The sequence below is a fragment of the Macadamia integrifolia genome, chromosome 4 (genome assembly GCF_013358625.1).
Source record: "Macadamia integrifolia cultivar HAES 741 chromosome 4, SCU_Mint_v3, whole genome shotgun sequence".
NCBI lineage: Eukaryota > Viridiplantae > Streptophyta > Magnoliopsida > Proteales > Proteaceae > Macadamia > Macadamia integrifolia.
The window spans coordinates 17630439-17651311 of NC_056560.1; the positions used below are offsets into that span (position 1 = coordinate 17630439).

Below are 20873 nucleotides of genomic sequence, written 5' to 3' on the forward strand. Positions count from 1 at the left end.
CTGCTGTTTTTATTATTCTGTTTCCTCACTTCCATTTCCTTGTGGTAACAATTTTCTGCAGGTTGTGGGAGCATTCTTTGAAAAGATTGGGTCAAAATCTTTTGCAGTTTATTCTATTGCTGTGACAGATGCAGAGAAAAGAACTTGGTTTGTCAAAAGAAGGTCTTGTTCGTGTTGCTTTAATAAACAATTCAGTTCCTTAATTGACTTGTATGTAGCATGCCACTGGTTTGATATTTGGGATATCTGCCATGCAGATATAGTAACTTTGAGCGGCTCCACAGATACCTGAAGGATATACCCAATTACAATTTACATTTGCCTCCCAAAAGATTTCTTTCCTCAAGTACTGATGATTCTTTCGTTCATCAACGCTGCATTCAGCTTGACAAATATTTGCAAGTATTATTTGATCTCCATATCTGTATTGTATTGTATTGTGTTTATCCATTTCCCTGTAATTTATCTAATGCTTCCATTCCTCAGGATCTTTTGTCCATTGCCAATGTTGCTGAACAGCATGAGGTGTGGGATTTCTTGAGTGCTTCGTCGAAGGTGTGCATTTCCTGAACGTGCAGTTGTGCTTTTTAAGATAGTTTATTCTGATTTATTGTTTGTTGAAGCTAAATGATAATTGGCAAGTCTGATCATTTGCTTTTTCTTGTTTGAAGAATTACTCGTTTGGAAAATCACCTTCAGTAATGAGAACACTAGCGGGTGAGTTTTTTGCTTCTTACTTAATTCTGGAAGTTAATGTTGTTTCTGTCCATCGATTTACGACTTATTTCTTCCATCCTTGTGTTGGGGGATTGGATGTTTCAACTGTAATGCCATCTGTTTGGTTACTACTCTCTAAGGAATATTAATAATTGAAAATCATACTAATTTACCAAAAGAAAGTACTTCTCAAAGAAAAAAGAAGAAAGGATTTTTGAAACAGATGATATAAATTTGATTTTAGTAAATCCTAATGAGAGAATGATCCCATGAAATCAAGATCAAAATTGTATTTTTTGGAACTGCATCTGAAAACAGATCATGGTAATGATTTACTTAGTTGAAATCTGAAGTTTAAGAATCAAAAGCACAGCCATAAGAATGATAATCAATTAAAAGCAGAGGTTGAAAGAAGGCTTGTGCAGGAATGGAAAAGGTAAGATCTGACTTGATTAACTCAGTACATGAAGAAAGAAAAAGATCAGAAGAGGATATGAATCAAGCTTCCACTTGATCCTTGATTGGAATCCCACCAAGGGTTTACTACATCTTATAGCAAATAATTCTGAATCTCACAGAAATTTGAAGGCAAAAAGTCAATCTTATTCATCTGTAAAGTCGTGGGGAAGGGATTAGGCCCTTACATCGTGATACGAGTCTGAGCATTATGGTCTCAGATTCTAAGAAGGAAAGTAAAAACAGACTTTAAAACCGAAACTAGCTTCTCTTAGCCACAGGCTATATTGAAGTGTCCTAACTCAAATAAATACTGAAAACAAGGAAAGAACTGTAATAAAAACAGGACTGGAAGTATATTTCCTATTCCAGCCTGTCTCATAGTTCAAGGTTTCGGTTTCGGTTTCGAGCCTGGTTTCGACTAGGCTCGAAGCTGAAATGTTTCGACCGAAACCAAAATTTTGATTGAATCCTGTACATTTGTTTTTGTGAGTAAATTACTTGGCCCTCCCCTGGACTATGGCCCGATTGCAAGGCACCCCCTACGATTATGAATGTGGATCAGGTTCTCGTAGGGGCTGATCCACACCGATGGAATCCACCACAGAGTTGGTTGTTGGGTGGATTCCATCTGTACGAATCAGCCCTGTACGAGAATGGTTCTCGTACAAGGACTTGATCCGCTCTCCTATGATTATAAACTTTACTTGAACCTCCCTTACATTTTAAGAAGTAGTACAAGCAGCCCCAGTCTGTTAGTATGAGACCGTTTTGTGATGACTCCAGTAGGCACTACATTTATAAATGGCCAAAATAGTTAGAAGTTAGGATATTAGGGTTAGAGAGGAAGAAGATGAAGAGAAGAGAGGTAGGAAGGAGAGAAGTCGAGAGAAGAGAGTAATAGAAAGGTGCAAAATGTGGGGAGCATTTCTTGCTCATTCCACTTATATTAAGTTCAACTAGAACTTTAGGGAAATTACATCAGACCTCCCTAGGGAGGTGAAAGGGAAAAAATAAAGTACAACTTAGGACAACATAAAATAAGAGCAATCCCTAAAAGGGAAAAAATAAAGTACAGCTTAGGACAACATAAAATAAGAGCAATTCCTAAACTACCCTTATTACATAAACCCCAACAAAAGTACCCTTCGGTTGTTGTGAGTTTACTCTTTCGCCCTTTCACTAAAACAAGAGAAGTAATCTATTCCCTTCCCTTTCATCATTGCAACTTCAACATCTCCCCTGTTCTGAACTACTACTCTTCGACGACCTGTGTGTAACAACCACTCCCCTCTGGCGACTTGCGAGCAATAATATCCCCACTCTGGCTATCTGCAAGCGAGAAACGTACCTGCATGAAGGTAACACAATCCCTCTACAAAGAACACAGTAGTTTGAGGTTGAGCGGAAGAACTCCGGCAACCTTGCAAAACCGACGACCTGAGAAACGTGCAATGTTACTGGTGAAGCTTCTTAAGGATCTTTGTGATGTGAAGGTAAGTTCCCCCCCTTCCCTTCCTTGTCATCCAAATTTGACTTGACGATATGTGAAGGCACTGGCTTTCCTTTAGGAAGGAAACCCATTTTTTCAGAAATTCTCAAAACGTTTGAACAAAACAAACATTTGTTTCCCCTCGTCTCTAGACATGAGTTTTTTCGCATCACGTTCACTCTCCTCCTCCCTGTTTGGATTCTTTCATGTCATTTTTTCTGTTTCCTCCTTAAATGCAACCCTGTTCGACAGAATCCACACCAGTTTGCAGAGTTAATCTGGCATGGGTTCTTCTCACTGTTATAGTTACTCTCTCACTCCGATTTTGTAGGGTTCTCCGTATCAGATGAAGTAATGCTGTGATCCCAGTAATAAAACATTGTTTCAGTGACTCAGAGACCAATTTCAGATTTATTTGCATTGTTTCAGTTCTCTAATTTTTTTTTTGTCCCTGTTCCAATTTCAGATCAAGCTATTTTTGAGGTCAATAGGTTTGGATGGAAGCCACAATAAGGAAGAGGCAGTGGTGAAGCTCTATGTTGTGAAGCTCTATGTTCTATTCATGTTGCTATGAAACTTGGCAAAATTTTCCCCTTCTCAAAGCTTTTAAAATCTCATCCCACAACTCAAATTTTACATTTCACAACTAACACCGTCAAACTTCAGGGGTGCGGATGGTATTTTCCAAAATATGGGGGTGGTTTGCAATCCGGCCATAATCCAGGGGAGGGCCAAAAAATTTACTCTTTTTGTTTTTGTTTTTTTTTTTTTCTTCAAGTTTTGATGTTTGATTTCGGGGGCCAAATGGCTAAATTAGGTTTGAACCTTGTAGAACACCATATTTTAGGTCCTCTAAACATAGTGAAACCATTAGATTTAAAAAATTCATATCCAAAATGGTAGTTTGACTTCGACCCTAGGTTGGTAGTGTACATTGTATACATTCTCTTATATGGCCGATTCCACAAATTGTTTAGTACTTATAATTCAAGTAAAACAACTTAAATCTATATATTATAAATGATTCAACATCATATTATAAACCATTTCATAAATCATGGATCATACATGGTTTGTCGCAAAGAGTAAACTATATCTGAGTTAACAATAGTACAATAGAAGCAATGAGTCACCCATGCTCATCCTAGAGTCCTAGACTCCCAGTATTGAAACAAGTGTTGGCCGGATCAAAACCACTAGAAAGTTGTTGATGTTGAATCAAGTTTTCGTATGAATCACAAAAGCTGGCCATGTCATATTATGGTGGAAGAAACCTTGAAGTAGTCCATAATAGCACTGTAAATGGAATCGCGAATGTATTGGATGTACCCTAACCTAGGGTATATATCTCCGAACAATAAGGAACTTGATCGAGAGCCACTGTTACTAGATGGGGTGTTTGGAACCTGAGCCGACATCGGCATGTGTGGCTGGGGGGTTGGGAACCCGAAGATGCTGTCCACAAAATCTGACCCAGAGCACTCACCATTCGCCTGCATGAGAATATTAAGATTATCTATGTTAAATGATTCTACTTGGTACATAGAACATATCTATGGAAACAAATGACAAATAATGCTATGGACCTACCGGCATACGTGCATTCTTAGCAAACTTTGCAGTTGCACGACCGGAACTCCAAAGAGTATCCCTGAAGATCTCTATCTATACTCATTTCAAACAGGCCTCGCATTCGTATGAAATTGAGTAGTTACATTCCTTATAAATAATAGATAAATTAATGACTACCAGTCTCACACTCTCACGTCATTATTGCATTTTGCTTATATACTTGCAATAGGCTCCAACTTGACCACCACATTTTCACTGCTTCTATCAATGATTCATCCATCCCAAGTCAATGTTTGTAGTGATACTTGGGATTGAGATAGTTTGCTGAGAATTACATAAATAACTTGTCCATGCTTATGAATATGGAAATGGAATGTAAATTAACATACGTACCTTGAACTATACATATAAAACTTACCAGATCTATGCAGTGGATGCATCAAGTGCTTCTCCCATCGGTCCTTGACAAGTTTTAGGTATGCCTTCCCACCTCGAGGTAATGCTCCTCTCACGCGTTTCTTCATCATCTCCATGGCAACATATAGATGTGGCAAGGTAGGCTTCTTCTTAGAGTTTACCATGCTTAGTACTTTTACCACTAGCTCCAATATAAGGACCATCTTCTAGTCCTGCCATAATTGGTCACTAGAGATGTTAGCCTGTGCTACCTTACCCTGTGGCGAATCAAATTCCCTCCAACTAAACCATTTCTCTAAAGAGAACATGGACCTCAACCAACCATCTTCGCTTCAAAACCCTTCAATGCAATATAGTTGGTGGCAAATCGAGTAATGTCAGGCCTCACCAAATCTCCCTCGCACTTCTCCCTCAACATTTGTAAAGTGTATCCATGGTTTGTCTCCAAATGTGGTTACTTGTCTTTCTCGGTCGACAACACATGCTACCAAGGATCTCTTCCCCATGTTCTAAAGCATGAGGTCAATGCAGTGGGCAACCGCACATGATGTCTAAAAGAGGTGGATTCTACTGTTGTGCCTGTTCATAAATCTCTCAGCTGCCTTCTTAAAGTTGCTCCCATTGCCTGTCACCACTTAGACAACGTTTTGTGGCCCTACTTCATCCACTACATTCTTTAACAACTTGTAGATATTCTTTGCATTATTTTTCTTCTTGGATGCATCAACCGACTTTAAAAAGATAGTCTTCCCATCATAGTAGACCATAGTATAAGATCTCAGCCATATCTCGGCATTTTCTGAGTCCCGAGAGATCTCAGGATGAAATGACATACGGAATCAAATTATACAATATCTCGATTGAGATACAGTATCTCGGAAAATATCGGTTATCTCGACTAATTTCAACATTGTCTCGGTTATTTTAACGATTTTTGCCCATTTTCACCTCCTATTTCTTCCCTTTTTGACCAAATCTTACCCAAAGAAGCGTGGAGCAACATAATTTGTTTCTCAACGATAATAAAATATTACCCCCCTTTTTGTGATTCAATTGGAGGAAAACTTGATTTCCCATCAGCAACAATATGGTGGTTATGATCCGGCCAGGCATTTGTTTCAATACTAGGAGTCTAGGATTCTAGCATTGCTTGAAGGCATTGAGTCATTGCTTGCTAAGCATGCTCCTGGCAAAGAAGGTTTCTCTTTATCACCAATAACGTACAAAGCCAGGATTGGAATATGCTGTATATCTACGAAAGTTCAAGAATCATGGCATACATGGCCTTAATCTTCACATATACATCAATCCTTGTGGAGATTGAGAATTACCCTGATAAAGTTCCGTCTCTCATCACATCTTTAATCAGAGAAGTACACTCTTTTGTAAAAACCTCAAAGTTATACTCCACATACGAAAAATAAAACCAATCCTTTGTACATCTACCCTCACAGTTTTGCGTTATTTTTAGACATGAAATTTGTGTGTACATGCACTCTTCCACTCTCTAAAAGTTAAGGTTGCATACTGTGCCAGGTCCATCCTTGCTTGGGCCAGAACTTACACTGTATATTTATATGGAGGTTATTTTTTTAAAGTCACCTTGTGGGCTATATTATTAAATAATGCACACCTATAACCGTATGCTCTAAAAGTATCTTTTACTTAAATTGAGCACATGAAGTTCAAGCTAGGTTGAGCTCTGATTAGCTTGGCACTGTGCAGCCCCACCAAGGCGATGCATGCCTCTGTTGCTGTTTAAGCTTTAAATTTTAAGTTCAACTCTATATTGTGGTGACTTACGGCTATGTTTTGGCAACTTCTTCGTTTTATTTAAGAAAAAGATATCAGAGCATTAGTCTAGAATATCTGTTCATGATACTCTACTTTCTGTATTTGAGCCTTGAATATCAATTGTTTATTGGTTGACTGTACCCTTTTATTTGCTTAATAGTGGTTCAAGTTCTTACTCAACAATTCTTAATGCTTTTTTCCTTTTCTTCATCCCTTGTTTAACAGTTAACGTGGATGATGCCATGGATGATATTGTGCGCCAGTTCAAAGAGGTTTCAGATGGTTTAATACGTAAGGTTTCTGGTCCATCGTCATCATCACTAATTGAAGCATCTGCTTCCATTTCTGGCAAGAATTTTTCCTGGAACGCAGAGGACATGAGCAAACATTTGTCAAGCAAAACTGATTCAATTGATGATGACATGGACACATCAAATTACTTATCTGATCATGAGGAAGGTGTCAAAGATGGAGACAGTGGCCATGAGGAAATAGGTTCTGGTGCAAAAGCTAGTGGATGGCATTCAGACAATGCATTGAACTCGAAAGGTTTTTCACCTCGGGTCCTCAAACATGGTGAAGAGGCTAAAAGATTAGATTCTGATAGAAGACATAATTTTATGGTAAAACCTGAAAAGATTGGACCAGATGGATATCCTGTTGCCAGTTTCCCTAGTATTTCTGATATTGTGGAGGATTCTGTTGGAGCGCCCCCTGAGGTAACCTGTATTTATCAATCCGTTTAGATTATTTATCCAGTCCCTTTTCACTCCCTTCTATTTGGTTGATATGGAGGTTATTTGCATAAGTGCAATATTCTTATGTGAAATACAGCATTTTCCTTATTCAAATTGCTCAATTGCAAGTTAGAAATTGATCCAGAGTGTTTGGGGATTGGGTTATTGATTTGGTAGTACTTGTCTTTTTCTCATTTTTGTACGTATCTGTACTCATTATTTCATGTTTATGTTTTATGAACAGTTCATCCCAGATCAAGCATGTCTCTTAGTATTTTGTTCGTCCTAAAACTTGGGATATGTGTATCTCAGTTTCTGGATTCCTAACTAAAATTACTACACAGGCACTTGTATGTAGTCTCTAACAATATGCCATTTATTGTGCTCTGGGTGTTAAGAAATATTAACTTTGGTGAGTTCTTGGAAGATGAAAGGGTAGTCTATTAGTATCATTATGAAGTGTCATTGATGTAGATAAGTCACTTGGGCTTATTTTATTGCAAATAAGCATTGAGTTGTGTTATGTATGTGTTGGACCTTTGATCCCATGGGTATTCTTTGAAATGTGCCACTTTAATAGGCCTAAAATATGGGTAGAAGGTAGGAAAATGGGATTTTATTCATTAGTTTAATTAGTTGTTATTTAATTCAATAAAGGTCCATTAGGCCATTAGTTGGTTGTAAAGTCCTATATGGACTATTAGTTAGTCCTACTCCATGTTGGAGTCATAAAGTCAAGTCCTAGTCCTATTTTGAATTCCTAGTTGTAGTAGGAGTGTCTAGTCCTATTGGGAAACTAGCTCCTAGTATTAGTATGATTGTAAACTTCCCCTCTATAAATAGAGAGGCATATGTACCATTATTGGACAGATTTGAATGAAAGAAAATTTACAACTAAATGCTTAGAGCAGCTGAGATAGTTGTGGGTGAGAAGCCCAGGCTGAGATAACCACTTCCTTTATTCTCTTTCACCCTTCTCAACCCCCCATCTATTTTATTATTATTTTTTTTTTTTATTTTATTTGCTGTAACATTCAAGAGATATAATTTAGATTCTGATAAAAGTCTGGAGAAATCAGAACCAATAAGCAATCCTAGTGGGAATAGGAGAGATCGATCTCCTCTCTTTCTCTCTTCTGTACTCTGTTCAGTCAGGTCTTCAATTAGGGTATTCCAGGCCTCATAAGGGTCCCACGATCATTACCTAGTCACTGTTGGAAGCATTCAGCTGCTGTTCTTGAAGGTTCTTCTTAGTTTTCTCTCCTAGATCAAAAAATTAAGAAAGCTTGTAACTTCACAACCAGCCGTCAAAATCCTCTCAACTTTGGGGGTTTTTGTACCCTCCCTAGGGACTATCTACGCCCAAGAGTGCAACTCAATCGGACTCCTATAGCCCTGGCCGCACCTCTCTCTCTCCAGCTCTATAACATGTCTTTCTCTCTCTTATAGGGTTAGGTTTTGGGCTGGTTTTGCTCCTATATGGGTATCCTATATGGGTATTGTATCCTTGGGGATTTATTTGATGGTATTATTTCTTTGTTTATTACTCTTATTTGTATTGTTTGGGGTTATAAACTACGGAGTTAGTTACTTGTAATCTACTCTTGCATTAAGTGGTATCAGAGCTACGGTTGAAGAAAGCTCCAAACAATCTATTAGGGCCTAACCGAAGATGGTTCCATCAGTTCGTTACTTCGCTGGACAAAGGGATACATTCTACATCCTTGATTGGTTAGATTCTCTGGAGGAATATTTTGACTACTATAACTTGACAGAGACACAAAAGCGTCAAGTTGTTTATTTCCGGTTGATTGGTCATGCTAGAGATTGGTGGAGAGTCCATGAAAAACGACTTCGAGTTCGAGGACATGAGCCTAGGACTTGGGAAGAGATGAAGTACGAGTTAGTGACACAATACCTCCCTGTATATTTTCAAAGAAGGCTCTTCCCTCCACAGGATTCCCATCAAAATACATCCATTGCTGCCCAATCTAATGATCATCCATGTTATTTTCATGGGGAATTCCTTGAATGGATGCGTGAATTGGACATGTACTTTGACAACTACAACTTAACAGAGACACAAAAACGCCAATATGCATGTTCCCAGATGAGTGATTGTGTTCGAATGCAATGGAAAGTCCGTGAAAGGCAACTTCAAGCTCAAGAATGTAAACCTAAAATGGGGGACGAGATGCAGTATGAGTTAGCAGGCATGTACCTATTTGAGCATGAACGAAACATGTACTTCCTTCCACCAGGTGTCCAAAAGCCACCCACACTTGACAATAGCATGAAGGAATCATTGGCCTCTATTGCGAATGAGCAACAAGAGAAGACACCTCTAACCAGTGAACTAGAGTCAAAAGTTAAGGTTAGTGTTAAAATTTTTCCAGCCATTCCTATTGTTAAGGAAGAACTAGTCATTGATGTTCCCATTAACGAGACTCATGTGGGAGAAGTAGAAAGCAATAAGGTTGCCACAATGGGCAATAAGGTTGCCACAATGGACAATGAGGTTGAGACTAGGAAACTTGACACTACAACAGCTGCGATGATTGTGAACAGCCAAGAGGAAGATCCTAAGGAGTTCAAGAATGAAGTTGTGCTTGAACCATCAATGGAACCGATTAGGAACCATCAGGTAGATGAACCAAAAGAGCTTTATGTTGCATTGAAGTTAGAAGAGATCAAAGGTGCATGTGTAGATGACCCTATGGATACATCTGAAGATGTTGAAGTTGAGCATGTGGAGTTTGTCATCCCATTAAAGTTTCTTGAAGATCGAGCTCCTCACATTCTAAACTACATCTTTATCATCAAAGAACTACTTGAATTTTTCTACGGCTTGAAGAGGGACGTGCACCATGATATAATCACCCTTACACTCTACAAAATTCGGGGACGAATTTTTTCTAAGAGAGGGCGAGTTGATGTAGATAAGTCACTTGGGCTTTTTTTATCGCAAATAAGCCTTGGGTTGTGTTATGTATGTGTTGGGCCTTTGATCCCATGGGTTTTCTTTGAAATGTGCCACTTTAATAGGCCTAAAATATGGGTAGAAGGTAGAAAAACGGGATTTTATTCATTAGTTTAATTAGTTATTTTATTCAATAAAGGCTCATTAGGCCATTAGTTGGTTGTAAAGTCTTATATGGACTATTAGTTAGTTAGTCTTACTCCATGTTGGAGTCATAAAGTCAAGTCCTAGTCCTATTTGAATTCCTAGTTGTATTAGGAGTGTCTAGTCCTATTGGGAAACTAGCTCCTAGTTGTAGTAGGAGTGTTTAGTCCTATTGGAAAACTAGCTCCTAGTATTAGTATGATTGTAAACTTCTCTTCTATAAATAGAGAGGCATATGTACCATTATTGGACAGATTTGAATGAAAGAAAGTTTGCATTTGTGAAAGAAAGTTTGCAACTAAATGCTTAGAGCAGCTGAGATAGCTGTGGGTGAGAAGCTCAGGCTGAGATAGTCACTTCCTTTATTCTCTTTCACCCTTCTCAACCCCCATCTATTTTATTCTTCTTTTTTTATTTTATTTGTTGTAACATTCAAGAGATATAATTCAGATTCTGATAAAAGTCTTGAGAAATGAGAACCGATCAGTAATCCTAGTGGGAATAGGAGAGAGGTCGATTTCCTCTCTTTCTCTCTTCTATACTCTGTTCAGCCAGGTCTTCAATCAGGGTATTCCAGGCTTCATAAGGGTCCCACGATCATTACCTAGTCACTGTTGGAAGCATTCAGCTGCTGTTCTTGAAGGTTCTTCTCAGTTTTCTCTCCTAGGTCAGAAAATCAAGAAAACTTGTAACTTCACAACCAGCCGTCAGAATCCTCTCAACTTTGGGGGTTTTTGTACCCTCCCTAGGGACTATCTACGCCCAAGAGTGCAACTCAATCGGACTCCTACAGCCCTGGCCGCACCTCTCTCTCTCCAGCTCTATAACAGGTCTTTCTCTCTCCTATAGGGTTAGGTTTTGGGCTGGTTTTGCTCCTATATGGGTATTATATCCTTGGGGATTTATTTGATGGTATTATTTCTTTGTTTCTTACTCTTATTTGTATTGTTTGGGGTTATAAACTGCGGAGTTAGTTACTTGTAATCTACTCCTGCATTAGTCATATTTTTTAATATAAAAATGATAAGACATTTATGGCATGTAGAAAATCAATTATTGTGTGTTCATCTTAATTTCTTTAATACCTTAATTGTTTCCACTATTCTGTAAGCCTTTTCCATTTGCCCTTTTTTTTTGGGGGGGGGGGAATTTGTGATAATTCCATATTGTTAAACTATAAGTTACATGGAATTGGATTTATAGTAGAAAAAAGGGATGTGGTAGAGGGCTGGTTGGGGAAGAAGGGGAAATCTGAGAGGGGTTCTCCGAGTTGTAGGAGGGAAGAGAGAGAAGCACACAACCACACACTCTTGTAGAGCAAAACAACCAAATTTTTATTCATTTCACAAATTCCAACGTTGGGTTACAAAGCTTAAATAAACAGAAATCAAAAGAGTCCTATTTGGAACATGAAACTGAAACTGAATCTAAAACTAAATCCTAATCCAAATTTGAAAATAAAATAGAGTCAAATAAAACACTAACCTATCTCCTACTTATCCTATTAAAAAAAAAAAATAAAGACTTAAAAATAAACAAACCAGTCATGCTTTTAGTGGACCAAAAATCTGGTTGGACCGATTCTGTCTGGGTTTAAGCTTCCAAGCCGGTCATGCTTGACTGACCAGTCAAGTGCTACTGCATCATGTCTGCTAAAAGCCTTTGTAAAAGTGAGGATAAGATCTCATTAGTTTATTTTTATTGCTTTTATTATGTCTCCATATCCTTACAGATGGGATAAGCATTCCCTATAGGCAAGTAAGTCATGCATATACGCACAATGAATAGTCCCTAATACAAAATGGTCATTTGGAAGCTAGCTCTTCTCTATATACATCCTTGAATCCCTCGAGGCTAAAAGTCAGTCCTAGAAGGTGGTCTTTACTGAATACAGATGCACATAGAAGGTGGGTTATTTGGGTTTCCCATCTAATATTATTTTATTTATTTCCTTCCAAATACACAACATAAATACCACTGGGGCCACATGCTGTAGGACTTCTCTTTTACCTTAAAATATGGATGAGGCAAGATGCATAATGCACCAAATGCAGGAAGAAGTAGCTGTCTCTGGCTCTTGAGTCTTGAGTATACAAAGTTCGTGAAGGCTGTAATAATTATCTAGGCAGGCATAGGCTACAGAGTTCAGAAACTTGGTGGACCAGAGTCAGGCCATTGAACCAAAGAAAGTTCAGCGGTAAACAGAATTTTCAAAAATTTAGAAATAGAAATTGTTAAGATGTTGGGAGTTATAGAGGTATAATAGCTTAAGCTTTTGGGTGTGTCTCGTGATACCGTTGGGCTATCTCTACCTAAAGCTTAAGCTTTTGGGTTGGACCCCCAGGTGTACAAGGGGGCTGGTAGCCGGTGTGGGACTAAACTCCTCCTAGGTGTGTACGGGATGCTGTAGGCTAATTAGTAGCCGGTGTGGGACTGAACTCCGAACAGAAATAAACATCACCTTTGCTGAGTAAATCTACAGAAACTGTTTTTGTCTCAAAAAATATATTGGTCGTCGTTCATTTTCAACCATGAACACGTCCACCATCAGAACGTGAGAGAATTGCGTGGGAATTCCAAACCATTGGGGTACAATCAACATAGCCTTATCCCAACTAAGGATGTGTTCCAGAGTTTGTACTTCCTTGCGTCTCATGCGTGGTAACGTGCATGAAAATGATGCTAGCTAGCTATTAGCATTTTTTCTAAATGGCATTCATTTCCAATAGAGCTTGACATTTTTAGCTGCACATAAGAGCTTTGAAGTCTTTATAAAGTAAGACGGTTTTTTTAAGTGCTTCAATATGTAATGGCTTATGTGTTTCAAGTGTTTGTTCTTTTGTTTTCTTTGGCACAACCGCAGCACTTAATTTTGGGCTTGCATTTCTTACTCTTTTGACTTGGTTACCTGTGATTCCTTGCAGTGGACACCATCCAATGTCAGTGTTCCTCTATTGAATTTAGTTGATAAGATATTTCAACTTAAAAGAAGAGGTTGGCTGAGGTGAGTAAATTTGTAACTTCATTAATTGTATTACCTCATAGTTTCTGTTCAATGTTCAGTATACAATAAATAATTGGATCCATTATGATACATATTGTACATAATTTCTAGGAACAAACAGTATGCCTTGTAATATTTTATGCAGGGAATTCTTAGTGTTTTTGAGTTTCTCCGGTAAGGTTTTTGTTTGTGAAAAGCTTTTCTTCCACGCTATACTCACATTAACATTGATTGGAGCTATGGGCTAAAGCATGGAATTACAAAGCATTTTTCTTTACTTTTTTCTTTACCAAAAGCAAACAAATAGTTGCCCCTTCATGTCTCATGATGTGTATGCAAATAGCATATTTAGAATTTCAATGGTTTTTGGTCACTTGGGATGGTGGTGGGGTTAGTGTAGATATCTTTTGGGTAAGTAGGATAAGTTCTAGTGGTCTCATGAAAGCTGTTTGTTCTCAACACAAAAATTATTACTTTGTTTGTTGAGGATACGGTTGTCTATTTTTTTTAAGTGAGTTTCTTTATTAAGCAAAATAATGTGTCTTAAGTATCAAACTCTTGAGTCCTTTAGGCTTTAGATGTTTAATGAGGGATTCAAAAGTGGACTTGTATATGTTATTTGTAACCACATTCTTCTGAGTATATAGAATGGAATTTTGAACTTGTGGGATGAAATGGGTTTCTTCTGTCCAAGGGTTTTTGGTCAAAACTATGCTACTTTTTCTGGCAAGTAGTTGCTTTATATCTCCTAAAATATTTCATTGCAGATAAATTGTAATCTGATTGCCTTTTTTTAATCAAATTTTTGTTATTGATGTCTTTCAACCAATTAGGGTTGTACTTCTAGTTCAGTTTCTCATTTCTTCATTCACCTAAAATCTTGATATGAACAATTAGATATAGTTGAATTCAAATTTCAGTTCTGCTTTTTCTAAACCTTATTTCATAGGTTCTCTCAGTCACAATAAGTTGATTTTATTTCCTTCCCTGCCCTAGTTTTTATTTGTTAAACCTGTTCAGTAGCCACAGCCTTGTCGATTTATACGTAGGGAATTTCCTGTTAATATGGCCAGGACAAAGAGAAACGGTAAGGATATCTTGATCTGCACCTTTACAAGTAATGATGGGAAAATAGCAAGAGAGTCGATTTTTGTCCCCTATATTTACTAACTTGTGTGAAATAACATGTGAGATTGCATCAATGCCCCCACACTAACATAAGAATAGATAAGAAGGTAAAATAGAAGCTTATTTAACAAAGTATCCATGATACCCTTACACATGAACTCTACCACTCCTCAAGCTGGAGAATAAATGCCATACATGCCCAACTTGCTCAAGAGGGTACTGTATTGGAAAGAGTTTATCCCTTTGGTGAAGATATCATCTAATTGGTATCCTATCTTCACGAAAGGAGTGTAGATCTCAATTTTTTTCTTTAATGAAATGCCAATCAACCAAAACTTGCTTTGTATGGTCGTATTGCACAGGATTTGTGCTATTATACACTTATACTTATAGCAGTCTTCTTCTCACAATATGGCTGCATGGAGCCCTTAGTATTAAACCCCAATTCTTGAACTAACCTTTTCAACTGTAGAAACTCGCAGACTCCATGAGCCTTGGCTTTAAATTCTGCCTCTTGCTTGATCTAGCCACACAACAGATTGTTTTTTGCTTCTCCATATAACTTGGTTACCATCTACAAATGTGCAACGCCCTGATGTGGACCTTTTGTCAAAAACTGCACAATCTGCATCAATGTAGCCTTCAATCCTTTAGTGTTGGTGTCTGGTGTACAACAACCCTTTTCTTGGGCTGGACTTCAAATACCTGAGGATGCGATACACAACATCCAAATGCCCACACGTAGGAGCATGCATAAACTGACTCACTACCCTAACAACGTAAGCAATATCAGGGTGAACCAATGAAAGATAGATAAACTTCCCCACTAATATTTGGTAGTTCCCTACATCAATTAGGGGGCTATCCACAATCTTCACCTAACTTGTGATTTTGATCAATAGGTGAGTTTACTGGTTTACAGCCCAACAATAGTCTCCTTGAACAAATCCAACACAAAGCTCCTCTAACAGATATTATATATATATATATATATTCTTCTGTGGTCTTAACTCTTTGATTCCCTAGAAATATTTCAAGGGTCCAAGTTCCTTATTCTCAAATTTTTGAGCTAAGTAAGACTTTAAGTCTCTTTATTTTTTTTCAGTCATTTTCAATTGCCACAATGTCATCTGCATAGATATTTAGAGATGTGATGGTATCCTTTACCTTGTCAGTTAAAGAGTGTGGTAAGCCTAACTTAGTGTGCATCCATTTTTCTATATAGCTTGTCTAAACCTCTCAAACCAAGTCTTCAAGGATGGTTTGAGGCCATATAAAACTTTCTTCAGATGATACACCTTCTCTTCAGCTAAGGGAAACTTGACTCCTAGAGAGGGCTGCATATGCACTTCGTCTTCCAAGTCACTGTGGAGGAATGCATTATTCACATCCAACTAATACAATGGCCAGTCTTGATTGGCTGCCAATGATAAAAGGACTCTTATCGAATTGTGTTTAGCCATAAGGGAAAATGTATCTTGATAGTCAATTCTATGCACTTGACTATATCCTTTGGCCAAAAAGCTGGTCTTATGTCTCTCAATTGTGCCATTTGATCGGTATTAATTAAGTAGACCCATTTGCATCCAACTGGGACCCTCCCTTTTGGAAGATCGACAAGCTTCCAGGTATAGTTCTTCTCAAGGGCCATCATTTCCTGATTCATAGTTCCCTTCCAATATGGGTCAAATATGGCCTTAATGACATCCTTGGGAATATGAGTTGAGGAAAGAACAACTGAGAAAGCAACACCTGTTGAAGGAATTGCACCATAGGAAACAAACTTGGCTATGGGATTAGTGCAAGCTCTTGTTCCTTTTTGAACAGCAATGGGAAGATCTAACTCAGAAGGAAGGGAATGAGTATTACATTACTTGGAGAGGTGAGACTTAAGATGAGCATCCAAAGAGGATTCTTGGCAAGTCTTCCTTTTCTCCTTGTCTACCTTCTCAATGCTAGGTTCCCCTTTAGTACCAGCTCCCTCTAGATGGTCTAATACATCAGGACCCTTGTGCTTGTCTACATAAAAAAGAAAGGGAGGAATAGGCAAAGGTTGAAAAGGGTGGACAATAACAACCGCCACTTCACTTCCTCTACTCTCCCCTTGAAGAGGTACCATATGGGGAGTAAAGAACAACACAAACTCAAAGAAGGTGATATCTTGTGGGAGAAGTCACTTTCTGGAGGATGTGTGGTAGCACTTACAGCCTTTCATAGAAGAGACAACCAAGGGAAACACATTTAAGAGCTTTAGGATCAAGTTTAGTTAGAGCAGACTTATTAACTTGTACATAGCACACACACCTAAACACTTTGGGAGGAATAGAGAAAGCAAAAACAAGGGAAGACATGATTTCTCAAGGAGTTTTGAAACCAAAGATAAAAGGTGGCATGCGATTCATCAAGAAGACAACAATAAGGAGGAAAACATCAAACGAAAAAGTCTTAGGGATATGCATACCAAATAGTAGGCTTGTAGTGACTTTCAATAAATGGCGATTTTCCCACTTAGTTGCCTCATTTTATTTGGGTATATCTACACAAGTAAGTTGATGGACACTCAGTTACCTCATTTTATTGGGGCACATTTACACAAGTAAGTTGATGGACAACACTATTAAAAAAAAAAAAGAAAAAAAAAAGGGAGCCCCCATACATATACCCGACACCTCTATCAGAGAACATTCTTGAGTCTAGTATCAAATTGGGTGCAAATCATCTAGTAAAGTTTTTTGAAAGCATTATAAACATCACTTTTGTGTTTCGACAAAAACCACGTGGTGCAAAAGTAGTTATCTACAAATGAAACAAAACAATGAGAACAACATTGTTGAGAAACATCGGGATGCACAATATGGCAAGGAGTAGTAGACTGATTACCATGGTAAGCATAATGAGAACGATTAATGTTTAGCAAACAAATATGGTTCATATTGAAATGCATGAGAATTAGAAATAAAGGAAAACAAGGGGAGCCATCGTTTTTTTATAGCAAAAAAAGAGGGATGTCCAAAACATTGATGCCAAAGCATCACAATGTTAGTAGTACTATTGTCTAAACATAAATTTGGAACATGGAGAACACAATCCAGAGATATTTAAGAGGTAACATGTATAGTTCCTTTACCAGAGATAGAGGAAAGTGAACCATAAACAATTCTAACCTTATCCCTACCTGACAGACATAATATGAGTTGTAATTCATAACACTAAGACATACTAGTCATGTGATCAGTAGCTCCGGAATCAATAACCCAAAAGGAGGAAGTAACAAATGTGGAAGCCTGCAAGGTTGAGGCCAATCTGACAAGGTTGTTGCAGGAGTAGAGCCACCCAACAATGACATTACCTATCGAAATATTGCAAGATTTTTCCTTGTGAGGGAGTAACTATCCACCTGTGGTCCAGAAGAATGCTCCATGGGCTCAGGTTCAGCCATCACAGTGTTAGCTCTAGCTCTCCCTCCCCCTACCACCATGCATACTAGCAAGTGCATGTCTAGGAAGTCATCCATGAAAGTCCCAACAATTTTCCCTAGGTTTGCCAAAATGGTTCAAGTTTGAGTCTATCTCTATCATCCCCACGGCTTGGACATTGGCCTTTTCCTCCACCACGCCAACTCCTTTATGAGCTAGAGGCAAGGGCAGAACTCTCAAGTAATAGAGCAGTTCCCATGGTCGCCCTTCTTGTTTCTTCACTTTGTAAGTAGCGGCGTAGCCATGTACTTCATCCAAAGATGGAAGTGGTGCCTTACCAAGATATGCACTGTGATTGGTTCATATTCCGGGTCCAGCGGCTTCAGTTAACTAAGCAGAATCAAGAGATGCTTATTTTCAAATTCTATAAGCCTTTGTCTCATCCTCAGGATTGGACATTGGGAGGTCCCTATAATGTTCGTATTACTCCCAAAGACCAACAACTGTGTTATAGTACTTAAAGATAGTCCTAACCAAGTATTCAAGTGTTAGTATTGGGTATCATATTAGAAGAGAGATGTAAGATACTCTAAAGATACCCATGGAAATGGTAAAAAAACACAAAGAAATGTAAAGGATACTTGTAAGATACAGTTTTAAAGCATAGAACTTTTGCGGATCCGGGGTTTCGAAACTGGACTCGGATCGCTTATGGGTCCACTTAAACAATTAAGATCCAAGTAAGAAAGTGATGGTAATTATGTTATTAATAGAAATCAAAATAACAAAGGAAAACGAATAAATTGTGGGTAACAATGAAGTTCTATAGAAAGGGAAACTTGGAAGCAAAATAAAATAAAGGAAACGAGAGATTTGGGCGTAAAGGAAGAGGTAACATGGGAAAGTGAGGACATAGAGTAATAATTAAAACCTAAAGAAGGGGGACTACCAAGAAAAGGGGTGTGGGGGATGGTTCATCTTCTACCTCGCGATAGGAAACCAGCAGCGATAAGAGTTGGGGATTGAAGGAAATCTCCTTCATGCAAGCCCAATCGACTTGGGGTTTTCGAATCTGAAGCTCAACTACGGAGCCTCTGAAACCCCAGGTATTGAATTAGCTAAACCGCAAGTGGAGTGTGATTTCTAAATCTGAACCTGTACATGGCGGAACAAGGGAGATGCAGGTCTGATGCGCAATGGAATCCAAGGTAGGAAAGGGTTTTGAGCCACTGGTGTGGAGGTTGAAGCATCCAGAGTAGGGTAGTGTATGCCCCAAATTTCAGACCCAAATCAGTGGAGAAACTCTAATCGATGGGCTCATTCCTATGGTTCTGTTTTACCGTCGGTGGTAGGTAAGTGATAACCTGCTGAGATTAAGAGAGGAAGAAGAATAACTGAAGAAGAGGGAGTCTCGTTGGGATGGGGGAAGAGACAAATCATGAAAAAATTTCATTCAATATCTGAGTATCGTTTGATTAGAATCTGTATTTAAAGATACTTAAAGACCCTTCTAAAACTAAAGCAATCCTAACTCACTTCTGGACTTAAAGTTGGGAAAAAAAAACTCTAAACCTAAAACAGGGCAGGGACTGGATAAATAGCTAATTCTGATATCCTACTAAACCCAAAAATCAATTAAACCCTGTTCATCCCCATGATCCCATCAGGGCTACACAACAGGTTTGGGCCAGGGAGTAAAATACAAGATCTTTTAACAAAGTACCCATAATAGCCTTATTACATGAACTCTAACATTCACATCTATTCACCATTTGAATCTCATGCCGGAAGCTCTCTTTAATTGACCTCTTGTGAAGAATTTGTTGCCAAGAGAGTTTCAATTGTGCTTAGCTCCATTTCGTTGAGTCAACAGTCATGGGATGGATATTAGCTTCATTTTGCCTGAATCGGAGGTAGAGAATTTTTCACTCCTGATCAAGCAACATCATCCTAAAAGTCAGGCAGTCAGGAATGAACAATCTCTAATTTCTTAGTCAAAACATTGGTTTATGCTGGCTTCACCTTGAAAGGCAATCATATGTGAGGGCAAGGTTGACTTAGCAGCCTTGGTTTTTAACCATCCATCCTCCCAAAAGTGTAATATTGAACCTTTCCCACCTTAAAATTTAATGATATCAAGTTTGTCTTTGACTGTTTACTGGATGCTAACTACCTTCCCTTCGTATAAGCAGTATCTGCAGTATTCCAGAGTCATCTAAATTAAGATTGTCATTCTGCTGTCCTGTTGTCCTGGACTTTGTTGAAAATGTTATACTCTTTTCATCGGCCACTAGTGATCAACCTGAGATCTATGTCCTTATCTTTCCATTTGCAGAAGGCAAGTTTTCTGGATTTCCAAGCAAATTTTACAGCTGGTAATGGAAGATGCTATTGATGACTGGCTCTTGAGGCAAATCCAGTGGCTTCGGAGAGATGACATTATTGCTCAAGGGATCCATTGGGTCCAAGATGTAAGCCGAAAGCATCTTCTTTCTTAAATTTCTGGACTTTATATTAGCATTTGAAACTTGAAATACCATATGCAACACATGAACACAAATTTTTTTTTATCTTTTAAATAATGGAAAGCAATGTCAGAATTTTCTCTACGAATCAGCAGTGAAATGTATGTGGTAAGTTCATTTATATCAGTTTTTTTGGGATGTTTGTCTAGTCATCTCAAGATACAATTTTCAGCATTTCTCGAATTCTCTCCTGTCTAAGGCCCAATAATTTAAGGGAGCTACTATCTGGATGATGATGGCATTTAACGTCTTGTGGCCTTTAGGCCAGTAATTTTAAAGTTGGTTCAGCTGCCATCACTTGAAGTATTTGGACAGCAGGCAGGGCCTTCAATAACCATGCTGAGCCAGCTTATGTAATTTTATCTAGGCCAAGAGTATGGCCATCTTTGGAAGAGTACAAGTTTGAAGAAATGATGACCACTTGACCAGTGAAGTTCATTCTAACTCTTGACTTATTTTCTTCATACTTTTTTTCTTTTCTTTTGGGGTGG

General features: G+C 38.3%; 1 protein-coding gene across 6 annotated transcripts in view; it reads left to right on the forward strand.

Annotated features, from left to right (window-relative positions):
* LOC122076015 overlaps window positions 1–20873 on the forward strand; it is a 50706-nt gene that overhangs the window by 5481 nt on the left and 24352 nt on the right. For all 6 annotated transcript variants that reach the window (XR_006139411.1, XR_006139410.1, XM_042641268.1 and 3 more), the window contains 7 exons: window positions 62–162; window positions 258–402; window positions 487–555; window positions 672–717; window positions 6674–7167; window positions 13234–13313; window positions 20193–20328. Coding sequence is in view for 4 of the 6 variants with exons in the window: in XM_042641268.1 (XP_042497202.1) it covers window positions 62–162; window positions 258–402; window positions 487–555; window positions 672–717; window positions 6674–7167; window positions 13234–13313; window positions 20193–20328 (1071 nt within the window). In the remaining 2 variants the exon portion in view is untranslated. The remainder of the gene's footprint in view (window positions 1–61; window positions 163–257; window positions 403–486; window positions 556–671; window positions 718–6673; window positions 7168–13233; window positions 13314–20192; window positions 20329–20873) is intronic.